This window comes from Rattus rattus, chromosome 5, assembly GCF_011064425.1.
Source record: "Rattus rattus isolate New Zealand chromosome 5, Rrattus_CSIRO_v1, whole genome shotgun sequence".
NCBI classification, from domain to species: domain Eukaryota; kingdom Metazoa; phylum Chordata; class Mammalia; order Rodentia; family Muridae; genus Rattus; species Rattus rattus.
In genome coordinates this window covers 141462341-141487118 of record NC_046158.1, presented here as the reverse complement: position 1 = coordinate 141487118, position 24778 = coordinate 141462341, and the positions used below count along the sequence as shown (strand labels likewise).

The 24778-nt window shown below is 43.5% G+C and overlaps 1 protein-coding gene across 1 annotated transcript in view; it reads left to right on the top strand.

Annotated features, from left to right (window-relative positions):
- Nucleotides 1-24778, top strand: part of Ptprt (protein tyrosine phosphatase receptor type T) — a 1079747-nt gene that overhangs the window by 412630 nt on the left and 642339 nt on the right. The window contains exon 6 of the mRNA XM_032904674.1: nt 9149-9323. Coding sequence (XP_032760565.1) covers nt 9149-9323 — 175 coding nt within the window. The remainder of the gene's footprint in view (nt 1-9148; nt 9324-24778) is intronic.

Genomic DNA, 24778 nt, shown 5'->3' with positions numbered 1-24778 from the left:
GGAGGGGTGAAGCAGTCACAATCAGAGGAGGCTGTTACTGGAAGACAGAAAGTACACAGGCTCTTTCCAACCTGCTTGTCTTGTCTACTTTGCTGCAAGCTTGTGGTACCCCATGGGGCTTACACCAGCCCTCTTCTGAGTCTGCAGGAGCTCTGGACACAGGCATCAGACCCAAATGAGCCTCTGGCCATGAATGCAGCGGGCCCTTGGAAGGGCTTCAGCACAGCTAATCAAAAATGATTTATGTCTACTTCTATTTCTTTTAACTTTTAATAAAGAATAATCAAAAGCTATTCTTTAGAGACTGCCAGAAAGGTACAAATGTGCTCTTAAGAGAATCGATGGGTATGATTCTAGTAAGTTTCCAAATGTCATACCATTGCAGGGAGGATGGAGGGTAAAAAGAATATTCATTATGAGTGGATTGTGGGAATGTCACCTAAATATTTGCTGGCTGGGAGACTCCTGGAGCAATCAGACCATTTCAGCTGAAAATGTTGGGCCTGATTATTTATTTATTTACTTACCTTTTAAAAAAATTTCTGAAGCTCAAACTAGCTTGCAAGACACTGTACTGGAATATCTCCTATGTGGTGAGTATCCAATTTGTTGGGGAGGACCAGCAACAGTTTCCCTTTGTTAAAGACAGCCTTGTCCTCATTTCTGCCAATTACAAATCAATTGCAAGCCTGGTTCCTCTCTCTGAAATAATTGACAGCTGACAGCCATATTTTTTTAATTCCTTGGAGCTATGTCTCATCTCTTTGTGAAAGCAATAATGTCATGACACAAGAGATGAGGGGAGCGGGACCAGCAAAGCAGTGAGACCAGGATAGATACCTTTATAGACAATTAGGAAGTGGGCGGATGAAGTGTGCTCCATGCATTAGGTATGCTTCTTCTCTAGGAGGTCCCCAGACAGAGAAATCCTACTGGATGGTAGAAAGGTGTGTATGTACTAGGGACAAGGATACCAAAGTGTAAATATATCTAGGTCGTGTTCTTCAATGGAGCTGGCTTAACCACGTGAAACAAGGCAAGGCTAGAGGAAGTAGAATGTAAGCTGCTTTTACAGGGCAGAGAAAGAGCAAGAGATAGATAGGTAGGTAGGTAGGTAGGTAGGTAGGTAGGTAGGTAGGTAGAGATAGATAGATAGATAGATAGATAGATAGATAGATGGATAGATAAATAGATAGACATGTAGATAGATATGTAGATAGATAGATAAATAGAGAGATATGTAGATAGATAGATAGATAGATAGATAGATAGATAGATAGATAGATAGATAGATAGATAGATAGATATGATAGGTAGATAGATGATAGAAGGTAGGTAGGTAGATGATAGATATATACATGACAGATGAGAACTAGATGATAGAGATAGAGAGATAATAAATACATGACAGGTAGATGATAGATAAATATAGATAGATGAAAGGAGGAGGAGAGAGAGATGAGAGAGAGAGAGAGAGAGAGAGAGAGAGAGAGAGAGAGAGGAGAGATTGATTGATTTCATGGGCAACTGCTACCCTTAGAGAGGTGCTGGTAAGCGTGAGGCTGAGTAGAAGGCTGTTTAGGCTGTAAGATTCTTTTGTTCTGTCCTGAGCACGTGCCCCATCCTTGGATGATCTAGAATAAATGCCCCTCTCTAATCAGATGCAGCTCTGTTTACCTTGATAAGAATGTCTGGTAACCTTCTGTAAGTAGAACTTAGTCATCCTGAGGTCAGGAATGTGACTGTGTACATTACCCTGGATTGGGTTTTGCCTTATCCTGAGGATGGGTGCCTTTTGGGCAATAACAAGAAGTTCAGCCCCGGGAATTGGTCCTAGTTGTAAGGCAGCTTTGAATTCGTGTGTTCTAGGGTGTTATTTGCCTACTAGCTTTCCCTTGAAGGACTAAAGATGAGATTATCTTTCAAGTTGTTGAGCCCCAGACCAAGGTCACTGGCATTGGCACCATGACATTATTTGGGAAGCTATGAGAGATGAGAATTATCCACCTCCTCCCCAGGACTCTGGAATCACCTTGTGTGTGATCCTGATGGACACTAAAAACTGGGAAACACGGGTCTAGACTGATGGGTTTGGGTTCAGAAAACTGTATCTGCCTGCTGGTCTTTCAGCTGCTACACCTTGACACTGTGACACATGTACATGCATATGCCACGCTCCTTCTTACATGTGTGTTTCTGACTTAGAGACTTCAACTGGTTACAGAAAACTAGACTGCTCTGCTTTCCACCGAGCAGTCATTTCCTGCAAGATGAAATGAGGTGCTGTTCAAACAAACAAAAGTGGCTGGAATTTGCAAGGTCTATTTCCATTACAGAGCCATTGAGTCTGACTGCGCCTGTTATACCCTGGACAGCAAATGGGTGCCGGTGGTGAATGAGCTGTTCCTGGAATAGATCACTGAGGAGGTGCAGCTCCTCCCTCAGGAAAGTCACATAAAATTGTGCTCTGCTACCTGGGAACTTGCTAAAAATGAAAGATGCCAGGCCTTCCCACCAAACCAGAGAATCCCAATCTGCAACTTTAATAAGGTCTATACTCTAAGCTATATTTCTTGACTTCCCCTCCATCTTTACTCTAAGGTGGTTTCAAATATATTAGAGACAGGGTCTCACTATATAGCCCAGGCTAGACTCAAACACCCCTCTTTCTTGTGTCTGCCTTCCAAGCATTAGGGACAGAGATATTTACCATCGCCCCTGCTTAATTAGGACTGTTAATTATTATGAGCCACAACATACTTTATCAAGCATAAGTTTGCTAAGGCAAAAAAATAACATGATTGCTTGGGGTTAATCTGAGTTCCCAATTGATGAGGTCTAAGGCTGGGCCAGAGGGCCCATGTTTCTAGTTCACAGGGGATGGTAATGTAAGTGCCAGCCTGAGCCCCAACCTTGAGAGACACTGTCTTAGGCTATTCTGAGAGCCGGCCTCTTTCCACACCCACCCTGTTTCTCCTCTGTGAAGTAGGCTATTTCGGTGCTCTGCTTCATGTTTATGTTTTTGCCTTTTTGTTGTTTTGCTAGAATCTTTACTCTGCCTGCATATTCCTCTGGGCAGAAATTATACCTTCCACACCCCACAGTCTCTCGTTTTCTCTTTTGTAAAATAACGAGTACATTTCTAGAGTGATTAATAATAGAATAGGGAAAGGGGAGAAAGCGCAGAGTCCAAGCGCCATTAAACAGCATCTGCAAATGGAGATCAGTGGCAGGTCTCCTACAATTGTGCGCTGCTAACGAGTTCCCCAGAGCTGCTGAGGTGGCCAGTCCAGGGACCACCCTTTGAGAACTTTCCCAGGGAATTTAAAAAGATGAAGTAATCCCAAGCTAGCCAGTGAACATAGTGCTGAGTAAAATCCAAGCTCTCAAAGACGCTAGTCCGGGCCAGGTGTGGTAACACAACCATATCCTGGGGTTGCTAGGGTAGCAGCCTCCTGAGATAGAAACCAGGTTGGGCTATGTTATGTTAAGAGGCCAGCCTGGGCAGTAGATGAGATGGCTTTAAGATCTTAAAAATACAATCATATTAGCTTGACTTTTACTTCAATGCTCATATTAATCCTAAATTGAGCAAAAATATTTATCCAATTCAGTCATGCAGTTTGTGCATGCGTGCATGCGTGTGTGTGTGTGTGTGTGTGTGTGTGTGTGTGTGTTGTGTGTGTGTGTGTTATATTAGGAAACAGTGTTTTATTGTAGAACGTTTGAGCTTTCTGTATGATCAGTATTCCTCAGTGGTCAGTTCCCATTAGAACAAACAAATAGACAAACTAAAAGAAACTCTACCCTTGGAAGCAAAATATTCAGAATGTAAGTACTTGCAGATTTCAAAGCAATGCTTATTGGAATTCAGGGACGTCATGTGTAGTTTACTGTAGAAAGTAGAGTCGGGAAAGTGTCAAGCATCGTGGATAACTTTGCTGTTCCTATTAGAGCATCTTTAAAGCCAAGTGTCTCCTTCCCTGAGCCTGTGCATGCCTCTAGCTCCCCTTCAGCCAATGCTGTTTCCTCATCTTGCTATGGCTTAGAACTGGCCACAAGTTCAAATGTTGGCCCCTGGGCAACACATTTTTTAGGCAAGGACATTTCTTTTCAGTAGTGACATCTTTTTATTTTGAGAACATTTTCTCCTTGGTGTATAGGATATATAAGTCAGGCACATAAAACAAACATTCACTGGCAGGAAATTATAAGGAAATACTTTAAATGCTTGCCATGTATGTAATTTTATATTGAAGTTGAAAGCAACCTGAGTCCTAATCAAATAGATATACTTACTAGTTTTTTGCATAAAGAATTAAATCTTGGCTGAATATACAATACTCCAGGATGGAGAGCCTCTTCAATACTTTGCAGAGTTGACCAATATTTTAATTTAACAATCGAGAATGATAAGAACTCTGCATTATATGAATATACAGTACAAAAATGGTAGAAGTATGTTTAGGGCCATTTCAGAAATTGTTGGATTTAATAACAAACAAAAATCAACCCCTTAAGTCAGCTACTTGAACAACATTATATCTGACATGGCATGGTCTATCTGACATGGCATGGTCAATCCAACATGGCATGGTCAATCCAACATGGCATGGTCAATCCAACATGGCATGGTCAATCCAACATGGCATGGTCAATCCAACATGGAATGGCGGCATGCACAATGCCAAGTATTTATGCTAATGAAGGCCTGTCTGGGGTGTTGGCCCATGGGCATGTCTGTACAGAATTGTCTTGATTGCCTAGCAAGGACCCATTCTAAAATTGGGAGGCACCATTCTCTGTTTTATACCCCGGACTTCAGAAGAATAGAAAAATCCAGTTCAGTGATAAATGCGTATGTGTTTGTTTCTTCCTGCTCCTGACTGCCGGCATGACTGACTGCCTTAAGCTTCTGCCCCGTGACTCCCTGGTATGATGGATTTAATACAGAGTTATAAGCCAGATAACCCCCTCTCTCCTCCAAGTTGCTTTATGTCAAGATATTTCGTCACAGCAAAGGAAATGAAAGTAAGATGTTCCCTGTGTCAATCAAACCCGAGGACCTAGATTTCCTGGTTTTTTTCCTTGTTTAACCAAATTCCCTTGTGTTATCTCCTTTGCATTTCCTACTCGGCATTTATCTGGGGCTGTGACAGTAGCTGTGACGTGTGATTCTTACTCATTCACTGTGTTGAATTCCTTCTTCACGTGACCACAGTATTTAAGACATCAAGATCTATGGAGTATCTATGCCCTGGGCTTTTAGTACTTCTGTGATTTCTTCCTTTGGAGTCCTAGGTTCCTGCTTGTCTGTCCCGACCTTCAACCTTCACCTGCCCTCCCCTGCCTTGTTTGAGCCAATCACACATTCATGCTCTGCACATCAGGGCTCATCTCGGAATTTAACCTCCAGTTCTCCTTGCCCACGGTCCATCCCTGGACTATTTCTGCCTGGACTCTGGGCCCTCCTGCTTGTCCCTGCCCCGCTGTTACCTGCTCCCAATATGACAAGTATGATTATCAAAAGGCCTGTTTCTCTGAGATTTTATAAGACAACCTGCAATTTCCTATCCTTCAGTGGGAGAAAGGTTCTTGGTTCAGGAGCTGAATAGAAGGGGAAAAAAGTGAACGGTTCAGGGGAAGGCACTTAATCCTCTTCAGTTCTGCCAGAATCTGACATCATTAAGAAGATGAGTAAATAATACGAGAGGCAACATCAAGATAAAATGTTAATGTGCGTGATGCAGCTTTTGCACTTAACCAGCCCTTTCTTTTAGTATTAGTTTCCTACTGCTACCAAAATAAATTCTACAAACCTAATGGCTCAGAACAAATTTATTCTTCTGACATCATAGAGATGAGCAGTCAGAAATGGGGTTTCAGTGAGTTCTGCATATAGCATTGAGATGTTGGTAGGCTGTGTTCCTTGAATCTGTGACCCGTAGATTGCATGTGGCCAAGGATAGCTATGAATGCAACCCACTACAAAATTGTAAACGTAAGAGTTGTGAGGATTTCGCAATTGCTTTTGTATTTGGTTTCGTGGTCCTCTGTTTAATTTCAAAAGATATGTATTTTTATTTCAAGTGTATGAGGATTTTGCTCACTTTCATGTATGTTTGTACTATGGACATACAGTGCCTGAGGAGGCCAGAAAGGGACAGTGGATGACCTGTAGCTGGAGTTATAGATGGTTATGATCTACTGTTTGGGTGTTAGAAATTGAAGCCAGGTCCTCTAGAGGAGTAGCCAGTGTTCTTACCTACTGAACCATCTCTCCAGTCTTGATTGCCCAGGTTTTTGAGCATGAACTCTGTAGATAATAATGTTTTCCAATGACAAAAAGTTGGACATGCTCGTAAGGGTCTGGAGAGACTCTGTTCCCCTCCTGTTATAATGTTACCCAGGGCCTCTGCTTTAACTCCTGAATCCCTCCTCAGAAAAACGTGAGTGGTTATCTCCCTCTGACTTGCCCTTCCATCTATACCTCCTTCTCTGATTCTCATTCACCTCCCCGTGACCCTGCCCCACCCCCACTCTAATATGAGAACCCTGCGATTCCTTGGTCCCAGGTAGATAACCCAAATGACATTCCAACCTTAACATCCTTCAGTGAGTCATATGTTTCAAGTCTCTTTTGCCAGGTATGAGTATGTATATTCACAGGTTTTAGGTATTAGGTATGGGTGTGTTTGAGAGATATTATTCTACTGACGGCACTTTTTTTTAATTTCATGGTTAATTTGCAAAACTCTTGTAATACCAGACTGTTCCTTTATGTGCTAAGTGTTTGGTGGGCCGACTCATTTATTCCTGGCAGTGACCCTACTGGTGGTGGGTTTTTGACAAATCCATTGTATATAGAATGAAAGAGAGAAGCAGGAAAGGAAAAGATACTAAAGTGTTATAAATAAATCAGGCTAGACAATATCTATCCAATAGTTCATCACAGACATAACTGTAGTACTATGGTATTCTTGCACTGCCTTGCTAAGAAATGGGGAAAATGGACCCCTTGAGTAACTTTGTATCTTCTGAAGTTCATTCAGCCCCTTTTCAAATCAGGGTTCAATTCTCATTTTTGCCAGAATCTTCTCTACATCCTTATCACACTAATACAAAAAGTGTATGTGTGCATGTGAATGTGTGTGTGTGTGTGTGCATGTGAGTGTGTGTGTGTGTGCGTGTGTGTGCATGTGTGTGTTTGGTACCTTGTCATACCTGGGCCTAAACTGTATCACCTCTTGCAAGGATACCCCAAGGCATGCACTGGTGGTTGGCAGTGCATGGATACCCTAGTGCCTTCTGATATTTGCATGGCTTCATTCTGATCATGCTGGGTCATTTATGGCATGCATGGGAGGGAGGCTATGGCCACCTCTCTTCCTGTCCTGACTTTTGAAAGTGACATATACTTTGAGACTTGTAAGTGTGGAGGTGAGACATATTTGAGGCAGAATGCCTTAAGGATGTTAAAATAACAAAACAAAGGAAACTGTCCCCTTTGACTCTCTGACTAGTTTGAAGCAGGTCCCTCCCTCTTGGGAGCTTCGGTGACTCCGCCCCCTGTCTCTTGGTTCACTGTATCCTTGTGGCATTGCCAATCCTCAGTGGCCTCATGAGCCACCATGCAGGTGATTGGGTGCCTGGCCCTGCCTGTTGCTGTGTCCCCATCCTAACATGTCCCCGATGGGAGGTGGGTTGGAAAATGCCAGGAGAAATGGGTTCCAGATGTAGAGAAATTATTTACTTCACAGAAGAAGCAACAGAGATCACATGTGGAAAGGCTTGGGGCCTGGGAATCATAAATCACCAGGTTTCTCTAAATCCATCCAGACAATTAAAACCCTCCATTTCACTTAGAGATAAAAATTACATTAAGGCAGGCAATGGGGATAAAGTCTTAGGGAAAAAAATGTTTGACTTGATGCTAGAAAGCCTGGATGAGGGATGTGTTTGCTCTGCATATTTATTTAACCTCTATGACATTTGATTCTTCTGAGAAGAGCAGCAATAACACATACCTCGACAAGGCTGTGAAGATTAAATGGAGAATTATACAAAAGCACCCAGCCCAGGGTCTGCCACCTATTAGGTGCTTAGTAAACAGCCACTCAAAATACATCCTCATGCACGCTTTACCAGTTAGTCTAGCTTGCTACTGTGAAAGAATCTATTTAGCCCCGAACATCACACCTAAAACTTGGGTTGCCGAAGACTAACACTTACGTGTATTTGCCATGATCTTGGAAATCTTGGTAAAGTTGCCACAGGAAGTGAATGGAGTCTTGTCTCTTGGGCACCCATAGTCTCAAGTAGGGAACAGTCATGGGCCAGGATGTGTAGAATGTTCACCTAACACAGAGCCACATAGCTGGCTTTGAGACAGTGGTGTAAATGATAAGGGAACTTCCTAGAGATGGGGGCGAGCTGTACATAGATTTTCAGGGGAGAGGGGCTGTTCCCAGGCACATAGAACATTCCAGGCAGAGGAAAGAACATGTGACACAGAGGGGCGGTAGGGAATCCCCTATCTATAGTGACAAGCCTGGTGCAGGTGGGCTCATAGTCTATTGGTGGGTAAGATATCAGTCACAAGCCAAGGTGATCAAAGGCAGGCTGATTACGAGTGCTCTGTATGGACTGGGGTTTGTTAATGTGTTGCAGTCTGTCTTGGAGGAAATACTGTGGACTCTGCTTGTGAGATAGGGGGAAATAGAAGGAAGGCTAAGGGAATGTATGAGGCTTCAGATGTGTGCTAAGCAAGGAGCTGAGGTGATTAGGAGGAGCTTTTGTTCCAGCTCCTTCCAATCAAGCATCCCCCCTCTTGAATGATCTTCTCTCTCCCTTCCTTTATACTTTTGAGAAGAGATCTTATTATGCAGACTGGTCTCAGACTTATAAGTCTCCTCGACTTCTAGAGTGCTGGGCTGACAGACATGTGCTAGTGCACTTAGTGGCTTAGACTTATTTATTTATTTAATTTTAGTCAGAACCATAGTTCAGTCTAGATAGAAACTGTCAATCTGTTTCAAGAGACTCCTGGGCCCCAGGAGCATGCAAAGGTCATGGGGTCTATGTTTATGGTTGCCAGAAAACCTGTGATGCTAAGGCGTCTTCTCCCCTTCCCTTCCTGTGTCCTCAGCAATGGAATGGCAGAGACACGGCCCTCATGGTCACCCGGGTGGTCAACCACAGGCGCTTCTCAGCCACAGTGAGTGTGGCAGACACCTCCCAGCGCAGTGTCTCCAAGTACCGCTGCGTGATCCGCTCAGACGGTGGGTCTGGCGTATCCAACTATGCAGAGCTGATCGTGAAAGGTGAGTACTGCTGTGCCACAACCTTACTGAGTAGCTGGTTACAGGACCTTCTTCACTCTAATTTTACACAGCGAGCCCCATGGCTCTTACCTGTTGCTTCCTTCTCCCACACAACAGCACAAGAGAGGTTCCCATCCCTGATCTCCCAACACTCTCCAATAGGGGACACACACACACACACACACACACACACACACACACACACACACACACACACACACACACACACACACTGGGCAACCTCTAGTGTGAATTTATTTTTCAAATCAAGATGAACACATGTCCTTTGTGCTTTAATCATGTGCCATTGAAATATTTGTGAGGGGTTTCTAACTGAAAGTCCCACATAATGACAACAGTTTAGAAAGTATGTTGAAATAATGATCCTACCTCCCAGATGGTTTTAAGTTGATGTTTATCAGTTTTCTTGAGCTTGTTGGCCTTGAAAAACTTGGCTTCAAGTTTCTGGCACTGTTTGAGAAGGCTGTGGAACCTTTAGGAGGCTGAGCCTTGCTAGAGGACGTATATCACTGGGAACAGGCTTTGAGAGGCCATAGCCTCATCCTCATCCAACTGCTAGCTGACTCTCCCTGCTTTGTGTTTGTGATTAAAGGTGTGATTTCTCTTCTGCTTTCTCTGGTTGCCAGCTGCCAGGCTTCCCTACCATTAGGGACCCCCCCTTCTATGATCGCAAGCCCAAGCAAACTTTGCCTTCCTTAAATTGCCTGGTGCCAGTGTTTGTCACATCAACAGAAAAGTAGCCCCTCCTATAGTTCCTCACCCCATTCCTCCTTCCCCCTGTCTCCAAGATGTCCCCAGCCTACCCTGACTCCCACGCCAACACTGCCAGGTCTCCCCACTCCCTGGGGCCTAGTCTCTGGAGGATTAAGCACACCTTCTCCCACTGAGTCCAGACCAGGCCGTCCTCTGCTATATATGTGTCAGGGGCCTTGGACCAGCTAGTATATTTGCCTGGTTGGTGGCTCAGTGTCTGAGAGATCTCAGGGGTCCAGGTTAGTTGAGACTGCTGGTCTTCCTATGAGGTCATTCTCTTCCTCAGCTTCTTCCAACCTTTCCCTAATTCAACCACAGGGGTTCCCAACTTCAGTCCAATGGTTGGGTGCAAATATCTGTGTCTGTCTCAGTCAGCTGCTTGTTGGGCCTCTAGGGGGACAGCCATGCTAGGTTCCTGTCTGTAGGTATGCCATAGGCCCAACTTGGGATCCATCTCAAGGAGAGACTCCAAGACTTGACACTATTACTGATGCCATGGCATTTTCCTCTTTTCCATCTTCATAGTTGTTTAGGTGTTTCCAGGTGTTTCTGTTCTGTCATTTCTTCCTTTTAGTGTGCAACATCAGCACAGTCCCCTGATCCTGAATTTCTGTTTGTTTGTGTGTGTGTGTGTGTGTGTGTGTGTGTGTGTGTGTGTGTTATACAGAACCAGATTCTTTCCTTAGATCAATTTCTCGGGAAGTTGAGTTGGTAGGCATATGAACATCTTTATGGATTTTTTCTTCTTTGTATTGCAATATTGCTTCTGCAAAGAAGGGTTTGGTGGTTTACACAGGCATCAACAGTGTGTGAATGTATTCATTTTATCACTGCTATGTTCACTGATTAAAATTTCAGTATAGCAATATTTAGTGAATGAAATAATGAACCTGTTCATATTATGCCAGCTGTAGAATAATACCTGCTGTGTTTGAGGGGAGAAAAAAAAATAAATGCTTGATTCTCAGAAGGCTATGAATTTCTGCTATTGCTGTTGCTTTGCATTTGTTAGAGCTTCGGTTGGTATAAAAACTTTGCATTGTCTTAGCTGAGTCTGCGTGTTTGGTGGCTTTAATGGGGCCAGAATGGACCCTATCTTCTGACCTGTCCTGATTCCAGGTGAATATGGGAGTGGAAGATGATGTAATGTGACTCTCATCACCTTGTCTCCTTTCCTACTTCAGTGGTTAACCTTGGTTGTCAGTTTGACAGGTTCTAGAATCATCTATGAGACAAGTCTCTGGCTGTGCCTATCAGGAGTTGCCTTAGGACGCTACCTGTGAGGTATTATCTATATTGAATCAACATGGAGAAGATATGTTAACCGAAGGCAGCATTGTTAAATTCACTGAGGTCCTGGAGTGGATAAGAAGGAGAAAGTGAGTCATAGCATTCATTTCCCTCTGCTTCATGATTGTGGATGAAATGCCACCAGCTACCTCAAGTCACTGCTGCCACTACTCTCTACCTACCATGATGAACCTCACTGTGGATCCAAACTAAGCCCTCCTTTGCACTGATTTTAACAGGGCATCTTTTCAAAGCATAGACATAGGAAGGAAAATAATGTACCTGCATAGCTCGTATCACACTCCACAAGAGTTACTTCCCTCTGCTTATACTTTGTTCGTCTCCCTTTTGTGAACTGAGCTCTGGGAAAGGAAGAGTGATATCTTGACTCCTTGAGTTGTTCCCATTCATGGGTTATACCTAGCAGGGGTTCTGTGCTCACTGGACCCCAGAAGTTGCTAATGTTTGACCAATTTCATCTGCATGATCCCATCAATTCATGAGTCTCAACCTTAAGATTTCTGTGGACTGATTGATATGTGAGGAAGTTATTGGTTTCATCAAACATTTATTGCATCACCAGAATGTTATGAACCTTTAAGCCGAAGATCAATAAATTAGGTGGTCATGAACAATATAATAAAAAAAAGTACCTTTAAGTTCATTTACACAAAGTACCATTAATATATAAAAGAAACCACCACTTTGTTCACATCAGGCTCAGATATATATTTGAACACCACCCCCAGCCCCCAGTCCCACGAGATTGATTCATGTGACACAGTGGCCTTTGCAGGCTTTTCCAATACTCCATGAATGGATAATTTCCTGAACTGTCCCCAGGGGCACTCACTGTGCTTTTTCATGATTGATTCCCCACTGTTATGAAAGTCCTGCAGTGGAACACCCCATCCTCTTATATTTGCACCCATCTTCCAGGCAGACACCTTGCATGTACTTGCCTGGCGTTAAGTGGGAGTGAGGGGGAGGGATGGACTACAGAAGTCACTGCTGCACCCCATAACATTTGTACTAACACAAAAATGGGGCCAGAAAAATGCTTGCTTTGTTCTTTCCTTGTGTCTTCTATTTAGAGTCGGGCGAAGAGGTATGGAGGAGTGCTAATCCACAGGCTGCTGGGGCAGGGGATTTGCTGAAGCAAGGTTGCCTAGGCTTGGAGAGGTGGTCATGGGAACAGTGGTTTGTCTTTTTGTTAGCTGTTGCCAGCTGAAGCTTACTTAAGGCAAAGGGGCCGGCATGAGCTCTGGTAGCCAAGTATGCCAATATGACCCAGAAGCTGTTGCTACTTCATGACCCCTCTCCATGCTCTCTCCTTTGAGAGTTGTGCTAGGAGGCTCCATGGTTCCTTCACAGCAGACAATGGTGCATGGGTACTTTGTGTAATCTGACCCCGTCTAATGAGACTTTGATGAAATTCATCCACTTTCTTTTTTTGGCACAGGATTTCACATGTTTTTAGTGCCTCTTTCCCACATGTTTTCATGTTGACTGGGTGATAAGTCATTTCCTGAGTCCCTTCTATCCAGAAGAGTCCCCTCACATATGCTGTCTCATTTTATCTCAATTGCAGGCAAGCACACTGGTTTTATTTCAACCCCTGAAAAGCCAGCCCAGCAGTGTTGAGGAACTGAGGGTCATCCTAAGGGAAAAGCTGAGGTTAGAGCTGAGTCTGAAGTGTGCTGCTGTGAAGTGAGTCTGAAGTGAAGAGCCAGGGAATTGGGGTCTTTTTGGCTCCTGATATCACAATGTTATAATCAGTGCCACAGGGGTGCAGATAACAGGGAAAAGGCAGACTCTCCTCTCCACAACACATAGAAGAAATGAGAGGCAGGGTCACTCAATGGTACCCATAGGAAACCAGTCAGCCTGCAGTGTTTGTCCAGTGACTACTGGAAGGCAGAAGATGAGACCATTTGAGGACAGATTCTTATGAAGAAGGCCGCTCCCCTCTGAAGTCCTTAGTTTTGACTGAGCCAGTGGCCTACATGAAATGTTTGAATTCAAAATGAGAAGAAAAATAGTAGCCACCCCTTTATGGGGGAAAGGAGAAATATCTGGAAAACAATAGAAACCAAGTCTTCTCAAGGGCTACTTGCTGTTGGAGCAGTAGCCCACAGTGTTATCCTTCCTCTTGAGTGGTGACAGATTTTGCTCATCATACAGATGGGCTGAGGAGTCAAGCATGAACATCCAGCTGTGGCTTTCTTCCACACACACAGTAATGCCTGCGTCAAGATGTTTAGCTTGGAATCCCTGGCCTATCTCCATCCATCGATGTGACTTAGAACATGATAGAAGTCTCTCAAGGCCTCAGCTGTTACATCTGGAAACAGGGTTATAGGCTCTTATCCCTGGGAGGATATTGTGAGGGAGAAATGAGATCATCAGTGCAGAAGTGCTTGGAGCTGTCTGATAACTCATGCTCTAAGAAGTGAGCAAATAAATGGCACATCAGGTAGGCGTCCCCAGGTAAGGACATGAAGGGCTCAGTGAGCAGGACCGGGCATCTCATCCAGTACCTCCGTTGCCTTGGAGATATCATTTAAGGCTTTTGTTTAATCCCCATGTAGTAATATTTGAGCATAAGGAAAGAAGGAAGATATATTAAAATGTAGCCAGGGAGCATCAGAGTTAGAGGCTCTTAAGTAAGAGCTCTCCAGGTCCTCTCTAATGTCTACCTTTTTCTGATGCGTCATAGAAGCTCAGTCGATAGTCCTGCTGTCACGAACATCCCATGGTTCCATGGGCAATCTTTTATGCTTTATGTCATTCATTCAGACTGTGATCTCTCTATGACCGAGAGCCCTCCAGTACCTGAGGTGCCAGGGCTGGAGGAAGGCCTGTGCAACGGCTTCCAATGCAGGTGTTCGCACTGAGATGAGCAGAGCAAGTCCAGGCTGAGTCCCTGCCTCTCTGCAAGCTAGCATGCCCTCATGGTGCCTGGCTCACCAGCAGCCTAGCAGAATGAAAATCAGGGCCTTGGAAGAGGCAGCCTAATCTTAGCTGTAGGTAGTATCAGCATTCGCTAGGCAACTCAGTCCGCAATGAAAGCAAATTGGAATTACTTAATTCTAAAGAGCTGTTTATTGAGTTGTGATAATGTACTGGCTATATGTTAGATTACTCTGTAATTGAGGTTTCACTCAGTTGACAGCCCATCCTGTGCCTACCTGTTCCAGGCCACTGCTCATAAATGTTCTCATTTCCCCCCACCTGTTTCTGAGCTTGCGCGTGTCTTCCATTTCGTGGTATTTTGCTTGGCTAAAGGACGTGGCTGTCCTAAACCGGTGCTACTCAGCTGCATTCTAATATTCACACATTGGTGATTTTTAAATGTATTGTCCAAGCCCATTTCATATCCTACCAGGTACTCAGAACATTTCACCATGGGGTTAGTGCCTCTAAAAAATGACAGGTATGCGTGGATCATCAGGTGAGTCCAACTGGGGCAGAATTGGTTGAGTCAAGATTAGAGACTGCAGATTAGAACACACGTTAACTTCAATTTTGGCCTTAGTTTCTGCTGCCTGCAGTGACTTCAGGCAAAGCTCACATTTACTCCTGGCTCCATTTTCCTTGTCAACACAATGGGATAAATATATTTATCAGATGGATTCCGTCTTAGTGTTCTATTGCTGTGAAAAGACACCATGCCAAGGCAACTGTTATAAAAGAAAGGCTTCAATTGGGACTCGCTTACAGTTTCAGGGATTTAGTCTATTATCAGGGCAAGGGTCATTCTGGCTTGTAGGCAGACATGTTGTTGGAGAAATAACTGAGAGTTCTTCAACCAGATCCATGGGCAGCAAGAAGAGAAAGTATCTGGGCTTGGCTTGGGCTTTTGAAAACCTAAAATTCCACCTCCAGTGACACACTTTTTCAAACAAGGCCACACCTCTTGATCCTTTCAAATAGCACTACTCTCTTGAGACCAAGCATCAAAATTTATGAGTCCGTGAGTGTCATTCTCATTCTAACTGCCACAGCTTTATTGGCCAGAGAGACAATGTCATATGTATAGACCCTAGCCCTAGGTGAAGTACCCACAATATTATGTTTGTCATTATCAATGATTTTAAGTTTTGCAATTTTTAGGGGACATTGCCCAAAGGCTCTGTGCATTGTTCTTTGTCCTGGCTGTGCCGGCTGCTGTTTCAGATTGTGGAGACTTAACTTGAAGTTACATTTAGGACTCACTCTTCTATAAGAGAGAGGACCAAGGTCATCAGATCCAGCTTGTGGGTGATGTCAGATGCAGAAGTGCTTTACTTACAATGTTCAGTATTGTCTTATGTTTTCTTCTTTAAATATTGTATTTTTTCATGCTTAAAAGCTATTTGAAGACGTGTAAAGATTCTACACCTCGAATCATCTTGTATTCTGAGTTGGTGACAGACTCAGCATGCTATGTTCTAAGCATGCTTTCCCTGCAGCTGGCCACTCTCTTATTCACTACTCTGAATCTGTGTCTTAGTCACTGTTTTATTGCTATGAAGAGACATTGTGACCATGGCAACTCTTAAGCAGGAAAGCATTCAATTGGGACCTTCTTATAGTTTCAGAGATTAGCCCACTACCATCATGGTGGGGAGCTTGGTAGCATGCAGGTGGTCACGGTGTTGGAGAAGTAGATGAGAGTTCTACAACCAGATCTGCAGGCAACAAGAAGAAAGGCATTAGACCTGGGTTAAGCATTGGAAACCTTAAAGCTCAGCCCCAGTGACACACTTCTTCCAACAAGGCCACACCTCCTAATCCTTTCAAAGAGTTCCTCTCTCTGGTGACTAAGCATTCAAGCATAGACTCTAGGTGGAGACCATTCTGATTCAAATCAATCTGTACATACTTGAGGTCATAGCTATATTTGGAAATCTGGAATGACTGAAGCTATTGACTCCTTTTTATCTTCTTTTTAGTTAACATTTATTGAGTCAAGAACATGTCAGATGCTATGATAAGTTTGTGGTATAGCTAGAGGGCACATGCAAACTTACAGCACATATCATGGAGTTAATATCGGGCACCTGCTACATGAGCATAGGCATCTTAACAATAACCTTCTGAAGCAGGCTGTTAATAACCTCCTTCTGCAAATAAAGGAGCAAAGATGGATATTTCTCAAGCTCCTATAGCTTTCAAGAGGCAAATAGAAACCTGCCTATATCTCCCTTCCATTTCATATTTCCTGCAAAATCCGGAATGGTAGGTCCTGAAACACAACGTGAAGTGAGCATTGCAGTCTTGAAAAGGGTGGGAAGGAGCTCTGAGTCATCCCATAAATGATGGATCCTGTGGCCTTGGCAAGTGTGGGGACAGAGATAGGCTGGGTCAGTTTTGAAACATGACAAGCAGGAATCAAATAGATACCCAATGGTGACATGTTTGGGTGTGGCAATGAAAGTCAGGGCTACTCTTAGAGTCCTTGCATCAGCATAAGAGCTGGAGCCTTATTCTAAAGGTGTCATGGGACTCCAGGACATCCTCATGCATGGTTCACAGATGGTACACGGCCATGAAGTCCGATCTCTGCCTTTACTCTGCATCCATCCCTGGACTTGCCTATGGACGGCAGCTAGACTTTTCAGGTAGGTATACTCATGACATATCCTGTGTTTGGGAAATGAATGAGGCAGTTCAGGGGATTGGGATGTCTAGAGTAAGATTAGGGGTCTGTGGGTGAATTCAAGAGGCTATCGATTTAGCATTTGAACAGAGAAATGTCATCCAGTAAAGGGGGCATTGCCACTCTAAACACCTGAGTCTCAGTGTTCCTGGAGAGAGTGTGGATTTTAAAGTTAAGACCCGGGCTTGCTAGGAAGCTGGAACATTGATATTTCTCCCAAGTCACTAGTTAAGGACTCCTTCTGTGGATGCTGATGAGGGCCCCTCTGCATTTTGAAGAAAGTCTGTTTTAAGTGAGAATGGGATATGAGAGTGGCAAGTCAGCCAGACATACAGAAATAGAAAGGTCTGAGCTTCAGGAGTAGGACACAGACCTTCTCCAGGGACTCCACAGTGTCTGTGGTCTTCTGAAACATCCAAAGCTGCTGGCTGTTGCTTCCTCAGGGAGAGCAACTGTAGAGAACAAGTGCATGCTGAAGAAGAGGTAATGCTTCCATGGGTGTCTTTCTTGGAGCCACTGAAGCACTACAAAACCTCCATTTTAACTAGACGTATTTTTCTTGTGGTAGTAGTCAGAGGGAACAATAACATCAACAATAAAGATATCTAGGGTGTAGGTGGTAACCCAGAGGCCAAGCTTGGGGTTCAAGAACATGAGCTGAGGTCTACCTTCTTTCCTATGTGAATCTAGCTTCCTACATCAGTGTAGAAGCCACCACCCTCTACCACCTCTGTTCTTCCATGTGCTAAAGCAGATTGCTTGCCTAGGGCATGCTGCTGACTATCCTCACCTTCTTGGGGGCATCCAGCCTCTGTTGCAACTCTTGGCTCCCTCTACTGCCATTGTAAAAGCAGCTACAGGAAATACACAGATGAAAATATACATGCCTGACAGTCCCAACACGTTATGTCGAGAGACAGGAAGAGGGCCGGATTTGTCATGCCCCATTCTGCTCAGCTGGATGATATTTCCAGCTGCCTTCTTGCTTGAATCTTGCCCGACCAAGGCCTGCTTTTCCTGTAGCACCCTGAATGATAATTTGAAAGCACATTTTTCCATCCTAGTATTTCTTTGTAAAGCCTTCAGAGTTGGGGAGGTGACTCACTCATTAAAGTACTAGTCATGCAAGCTTCAGGGAGCTAAGTTCAGATTCCCCACCACATAGATAAAGGCTGCAATAATGGCATGTATCTATAATCCCCGAACGTGGAAGGTAGAGATGGGAGGATCTGTTGAACTTATTGGCCAGACAGCCTACCTGAGTTGGTGATCTCCAGGTTGCATGGGAAGACCTTGTTTCAGATAGTAAGGTTGAGAGGGATGAAGAAGATACAAGGTGCTGATCAGCTACACACACTCACACATGAATATAACACACACACACACACACACACACACACACACACACACACAGCTTCCATGCAATGCATGCCACATATAAACACATAACCTTCAGCAGTTTATATCATAGTCAGAACACAGTTTACACTCTTCTTCTTTACTAGGGCCTTTAGGTCTGGTTTCTCTCTGTCTCTTTGGTTTCTGACATCCAATTGCACATTAGTCTTACCCCTTCTCTAAGTACACTGATCCTTCTCTTCTTCGAAAGATAACAAGCTAGTTCTGACCTCAGGACCTTTGTACTTGCTTTTCTCTTTGCTGGAAGTCTTTTTCTTTCTGGTAATTAAATAACTCCCTTGTTTTGTTCACACTGACCTCTGCCCTGACATCAGCCTCTCAGAGAGGTCTCTGACTGCCCCCTTTAACAGAGTACTCACCCCAGTTTCAGATCTATTTTCTGCAACTTTAACCCTTTATGCTATACTTTGACTTCCTTTTGCATGTAAGAGCCATTGCTAAGCAAAATATCTAAGATAATTAACATGTGGAAAGAAAAAAAAAGCAACTTTGTCTCAAAATCTATTGCTTGGGATTTTTTGGTGGAGTATTGAAAAGTAATGGTGAGGGCATCACATTGTCAAGCAAACTTGTAAATGTCTAGACTCACTCAAATTGGAGAGGAGTTCTTAGGAAGAGGTATCTGGGAGCTTCAAAACAAACAAACAAACAAACAAACAAACAAACAAACACCTAGTTGAAGCCAAATCATGGGTTACAAGCTAAAGGCCTATGTTCTGCCCAAGACAACTTTCCAAAAAGCTCTCTATGGAGACAGCTCACTCTCTGGATAGCTCATTTCTTACAGGTCAAAAGCCCACTCTTTTATTTACATATCAATTCAGTCATTACCCTAGATTACCTTCTGATTATCTTATGAATCAGCATCTCATGACCCCAGCCCCTTAATTCCTAGAAAGAAACAGAAAGCATATTTCTTTTAAATGTTGTAACTGAATTCAGAGATCTGCCTGCTTTTGTCAGCACAGACAATGAGCTTGCTGGATGGGATCCTGTCCTGAGATTACCATTTCCACCATGCCTGGGCCCAACATAGCTCTGTCCCAGGCTGACGTTAAACTCAAGAATCTGCCTCCTTTGTGTTTGCCTGCCTTTGTATTTTCCTGACAAGCTGGTTCTCAGTGCAGCTGCCTTTTTTCTTTTAGACCTTTGAAACTTCTCATACGATTCCGATTGCATCCTTATATTTTGCATAGTTATAAAATTATATAGTCTTGAACTCATGTTTTCAGAATTCTTTCCTACAGCCTTAAGAGCTGTCCTGAAGGTCTCAGTATTTACCATTTTGCTGAGACATTAGTCACACCCTTACCTCCTGAACTCTTGCTGTTTCTGATTATCATGGAGTCATTAATTTGGCAGGGAGAATATTTCACAATAACCTTGACAGGGAAAGTATTTCTCACAGAAAAAAGCATGAAATAAAAATATTTTTTATATATACTAACAAGCCCTATGTGCACAGCAACCATCAACACTGGTGGAGGCTCATGCTCTCCTGGTTCTGTTCCAGGGGTGATAACCATGATAACCATACCACACTATCCCTTCCATGTGGCCGAGCAGGACTCAGCACAAACTGCTCACTTGATGGCCAGGAAGAAAAAGCAGAAGAGACTAAGTTCCTGTAGTTTCCTGGATGGGAAACCCTAGATGACTTATAGCCTGCTTTAGTTACTTTTGTATGACAATGACCAAAGTTTCAACCAAGAACTAAAGGAAGTATTTATCTTAGCTCACACTTTCAGAAAGCTTAATCCCTAATGTCTTGATCCTATGTTCTTGAGCAAAATGGCATAGGAGTATGTGACTAAGGGAATCCTTTGTGATCGACAGGAATCAGAGAGATCAAAGAGAAGAAGCTATAGGAGGTAGCCAGGGAAAGATAAGAATCCCAAGGTCATGCTTACCTTTACCTACATCCACCAAATGCACAACCTTTTATTTTCCACCACTTCTTAATGTATGATGCCATTGTATTATGAATGCATCAAAGGTTTAATCCATTCAGTAGGTCACAGGTCTCTGATCTAATTGTCTTTGAAACTGGGGTTCTGTTAGATAAACCTAGAAGAGGGCTTTACTTGTCTCCTAGTCATTTCAGTTTCAGATCAAGTCGACAGTAGTAACCATTATAGGTGTCCCAGTAGGCCTTCTCATCCTAAGAGTGCCACCACCTCCCAACAGATCTTTAACGGACTGTACTGACTTTTAGGCATTGGCATTTAACTGTATCAGGACTGTAGTTCCATGCTGCTCACATCTTCTGCTACAGCACAGGTCCCTGAAGTGAGAAGCTTTGCGAGTCCGGTTTCCTGCTGGCTCTAGCATGCTGAGACAGTACCTGGCACATGGTGCACCCATGCATCTGACCATGGAGTGTTCCAAGTCACATCTACATTCATGAAATGCTACTAGGAACCCTTCACCATCCCTTCTTTATATGATTTTTACTAAAGTTTTATCTTAGCTTTGATTGGCACATAAGAACTGCACATGATATATGGGGCACAGTGAGATGCCTAAGTGTCTGAATGTGTTCACCTTGAGGGGATGCTTATTACCTTAATTGATGAGATGTTTCCTTCCTTCAGGGCCTCTCCTTGTTTGAACTCCATTTTCTGTCTACCCCTGAGGAAGTTGTTTCTCTTTTGCTTCTCTTTCTCTTTTCCTTTAAGCCTGCATCTCCTCCAGTGGTACCTGCAAGCTTTGTAATGCCCTGTGTTTTTCTTATGGCTTCCCTTTGATGTACATTGGCTATAATTTAGAGCTTGAGTCCATATTCTTCAGTCATACTAATTATCTAGCCTGTCATATGGCCATTAGATCATCATATTTTTTAAAGTAAAAGGTCCTGGGTCCTCTTTAGTCCCCTTTTAAGGGAAGACTCTTATGTCCTGATGAGTCCTATCTATTTTCTCAGGAGTGCTTCCTGTACAAGCATGTGTATCCAGTCTAAGTTAGACCTGAAAGTTCAATACCTTTTCATATTATCCCACCCCTTGCCTCTCATTGCCTGCCAGTTCTCAGAGCAGCCCCAGCAGCCTCATCCTCTCTGCAGACTTAGTTTTCTTTAGGAAGTCTTCTCAGGCTTCCACCGTAGTTTTGATTGATGCTCATGTGATCCATTACCATAGTTATCATTGCCAAGAATACATAGATTCAAAGTCTGAGGTCTTGGGTTCAGATTATGATCCAACTCTGTATTGACTATATTAATTGGGAATTTAAATCCATGATTCCTTAAACATAAAATGGAATGGAAGGCTAGCTTTCTTACATTAGGACAATGGTTATATATGTAGAGGTTCTAGGCAAACACGGTTCTCTCTCTCTCTCTCTCTCTCTCTCTCTGTGTGTGTGTATGTGTGTGTGTGTGTGTGTGTGTGTGCAATGCTTGTCTTTGTCAGTTTCATCATCTGCACATTCCCCAGCTACCCCACCTCAGCCTCTCACTTTCTCGCTCTTGATAACATCCCCATTAGCTTTTCATAGGAAGAGAGAAATGGCAGATGGAAAAAAGAGTGAAAAACTCAACTTGAGCATATGTGTGTGGGGGAAGCTAACAGGGAGATATCTTTGTATATTGTACTCTATACAGGCACAGAGACCAGCTTATTTTAAAGAAGCAAAAGATGTGGATAAATAAAACCTGACAAGTATTGGTTCCCTTGAATTATTTTGACTACTTCATCAGCTGCATGCTGATGTGTTGAATTAACAGTTTTAACGCATTTGGAAATTAAATCAAATGGCAATTGCATTAAATCCTCATCCACTTGGAACCTTCCCCTCCCGTGTTCAAATGGAAGAATGATGGGGTCCAGGGAATGAGCTGCAGGCTGGCATTTGTGGGCCATCCATTGTGCACTAGCCACTTTGCTGGCTATCTGCACATGAGGTTTTATTTAACCTTCACTGTGGTCTTGCGTTGGATGTGAAGATGCCGAGCCCCTGCTAGTTAGTCTCATGAATCACAACATCTAGGTGTGCCCTCCTTCTTGTGTAAAGGAGATTGTTTCTTCTACTATTCCCACTGTTAACTTTCCTTAGTATCTTCTCGTCCAGACTTAACATGGAATGTTGTTGTTAAGGAACAAAGTTTTAGGCTCCACTAGGCTCAGTCAAACCACATGCTCTAGCTTTGGAAGGGTGCTGTGACTATCTCCTCAATCCCTTCACGGTAGCCTAATTCGCTTCTGAGATTTGGTATGTCTCCCTTGACCACTGCTCCTGAACTGTGTGTTGATTCCTCTGCCCACAGTGAATACATAATGATATCACAGACAAATTTGCTTTCCATACCTGGGATGGTGGAGTCCTGGTGTCTATGAGTGGAATTAATATATACTATCAAATATCTATCTGTCTTATAGTACACAGCATAACTCTGCAGGAGAGAACGGTCCAGCCCCACAGGACTAGGAGGCAGAGGGGAAACTTTGGCCCAGACCAAATCCATGGGGAGATATTTTTATCCCTGATGTCTTAGTGTTGAGTTTCAGTCCTATGGCTTCTGGCCAGAAGTGGTATACAATGTGGGAAAAGGACAGTGGGGCTGGTTACATATAAAGACGTGACTCATGATACTTGAGCCCAAGTCTTTCTATTTATTCTGATTTGAGTCATTAACTTTCACTTTCTCAATTTCCCTACTAAATACCTATGGAGACATAAGAAGGAAAATGCAGGCTAACTCTCCACTGCTGGGATCTATGGAAATTCCTAGTTAAGTCTCAAATTAATACAGATGGCTAGATGACCATCATTTGAGTCTGCAGCATAGCTCCTAGAAGCAGTATTGCATCTAAATCTGGAAGAGAACACGATAGATGCCTATCCTTTCTCTGAGAAGGGGACCAGTTTCTGTGACCAAGGACTACATTTCCCAGAACACTTCACTCTTGTTAGGCCCCTACATTTAATTGGCTGCAGTCAAAGGAGCATATATTTAAGAGCTGCATGTCCTCTCATGCTCAATCAGTTTAAAAGTAGGATCATTGGTTTCCACCTTCGCTCTTGAGACTTTGTCTGGGTGATAAATAGCCCAAGCTTCCAAGAGATGTTGGAGTCAAGTACTCAAGAAGCCTGGCTCCATGAATCACTTTCTGGAGAAGTGTCTGCTAAGCAGGGCTATTATTTAATCAGTAAAAAATAGTGTGTGTGTGTGTGTGTGTGTGTGTGTGTGTGTGTGTGTGCATGAGTGTGTGTGTGAGTATGTGTGAGTGTGTGCATGAGTGTGTGTGAGTGTGTGTGTGGTGTGAGTGTGAGTGTGAGTGTGTGTGTGTGTGTGGTGTGCATGTGTGTGAGTGTGAGATGTGTGAATGTGTGTGGTGTGTGTGCATGGGTGTGTATGGTGTGTGTGTGGTGTGGTGTGTGTGTGAGTGTGTGTGTGTGTGTGAGTGTGTGTGTGAATGTGTATGCATGGTGTGTGTGAGTGTGTGTGTGTGTGGTGTGTGTGTGAGTGTGCATGTGTGTGAGAGTGTGAGATGTGTGAATGTGTGTGTGAGTGTGTATGCATGAGTGTGTATGGTGTGTGTGGGGTGTGTGAGTGTGTGTGTGGGTGTGCGTGGAGTGTGAGTGTGTGTGAGTGTGAGTGTGTGAGTGTACAGTGTGTGTGTGAGTGTGAGTGTGTGTGTGTGTGTGTGTGAGTGTGTGTGTGTGTGTGTGTGTGTGTGTGTGTGTGAGTGTGAGTGTATGTGTGAATGTGTGTGAGTGTGTGTGAGTGTGTGTGTGTGTGAGTGTGTGTGTGAGTGTGTGTTCAGCTACAATGCTTTAGGGCTTATTTGTTACAGTAGCTAGCAGTATCCTAATTAATACAAGTTGGATCAAGAAAAGTCATTAACAATGCCCCTAGGCTTAACCTCTTTAACCAAAGATTTCTAGACTGTTCAGAAACAGACGGTAAGATGCATCTTCCCCTAGCCACTAATACTGGGCTCTAAAGTTCAAGCTATATACAACTCATAAGATGAACATATTTTTTTTGGCAGGGGGAGTGGGGTGTTGAAATTTTAATTGCTTTATTGCAGCCACTGTTTATTGATGCCTCCATTTCCTCACTGTAGGCTAAATTCATTTCTGAAACTTGCAGCGTCTCCCTTGACCACTGCTCCTTAACTGGGGATGATTCCTTCTACCCACAGTGAACATGTAGTGATATCACAGACAGATTTGATTTTTATACATGAGGAGGAGAGCCTACAAATTCAAGGACATGAAGACAAGCACTGCGTCTTTATATGAGTGACAGGTGCTAGGGATAGCCTTGGCTATCACCTCTGAAGCTCAGGAGCCATGAGGCTCACGTGGAGGCTGACCTGTTGGG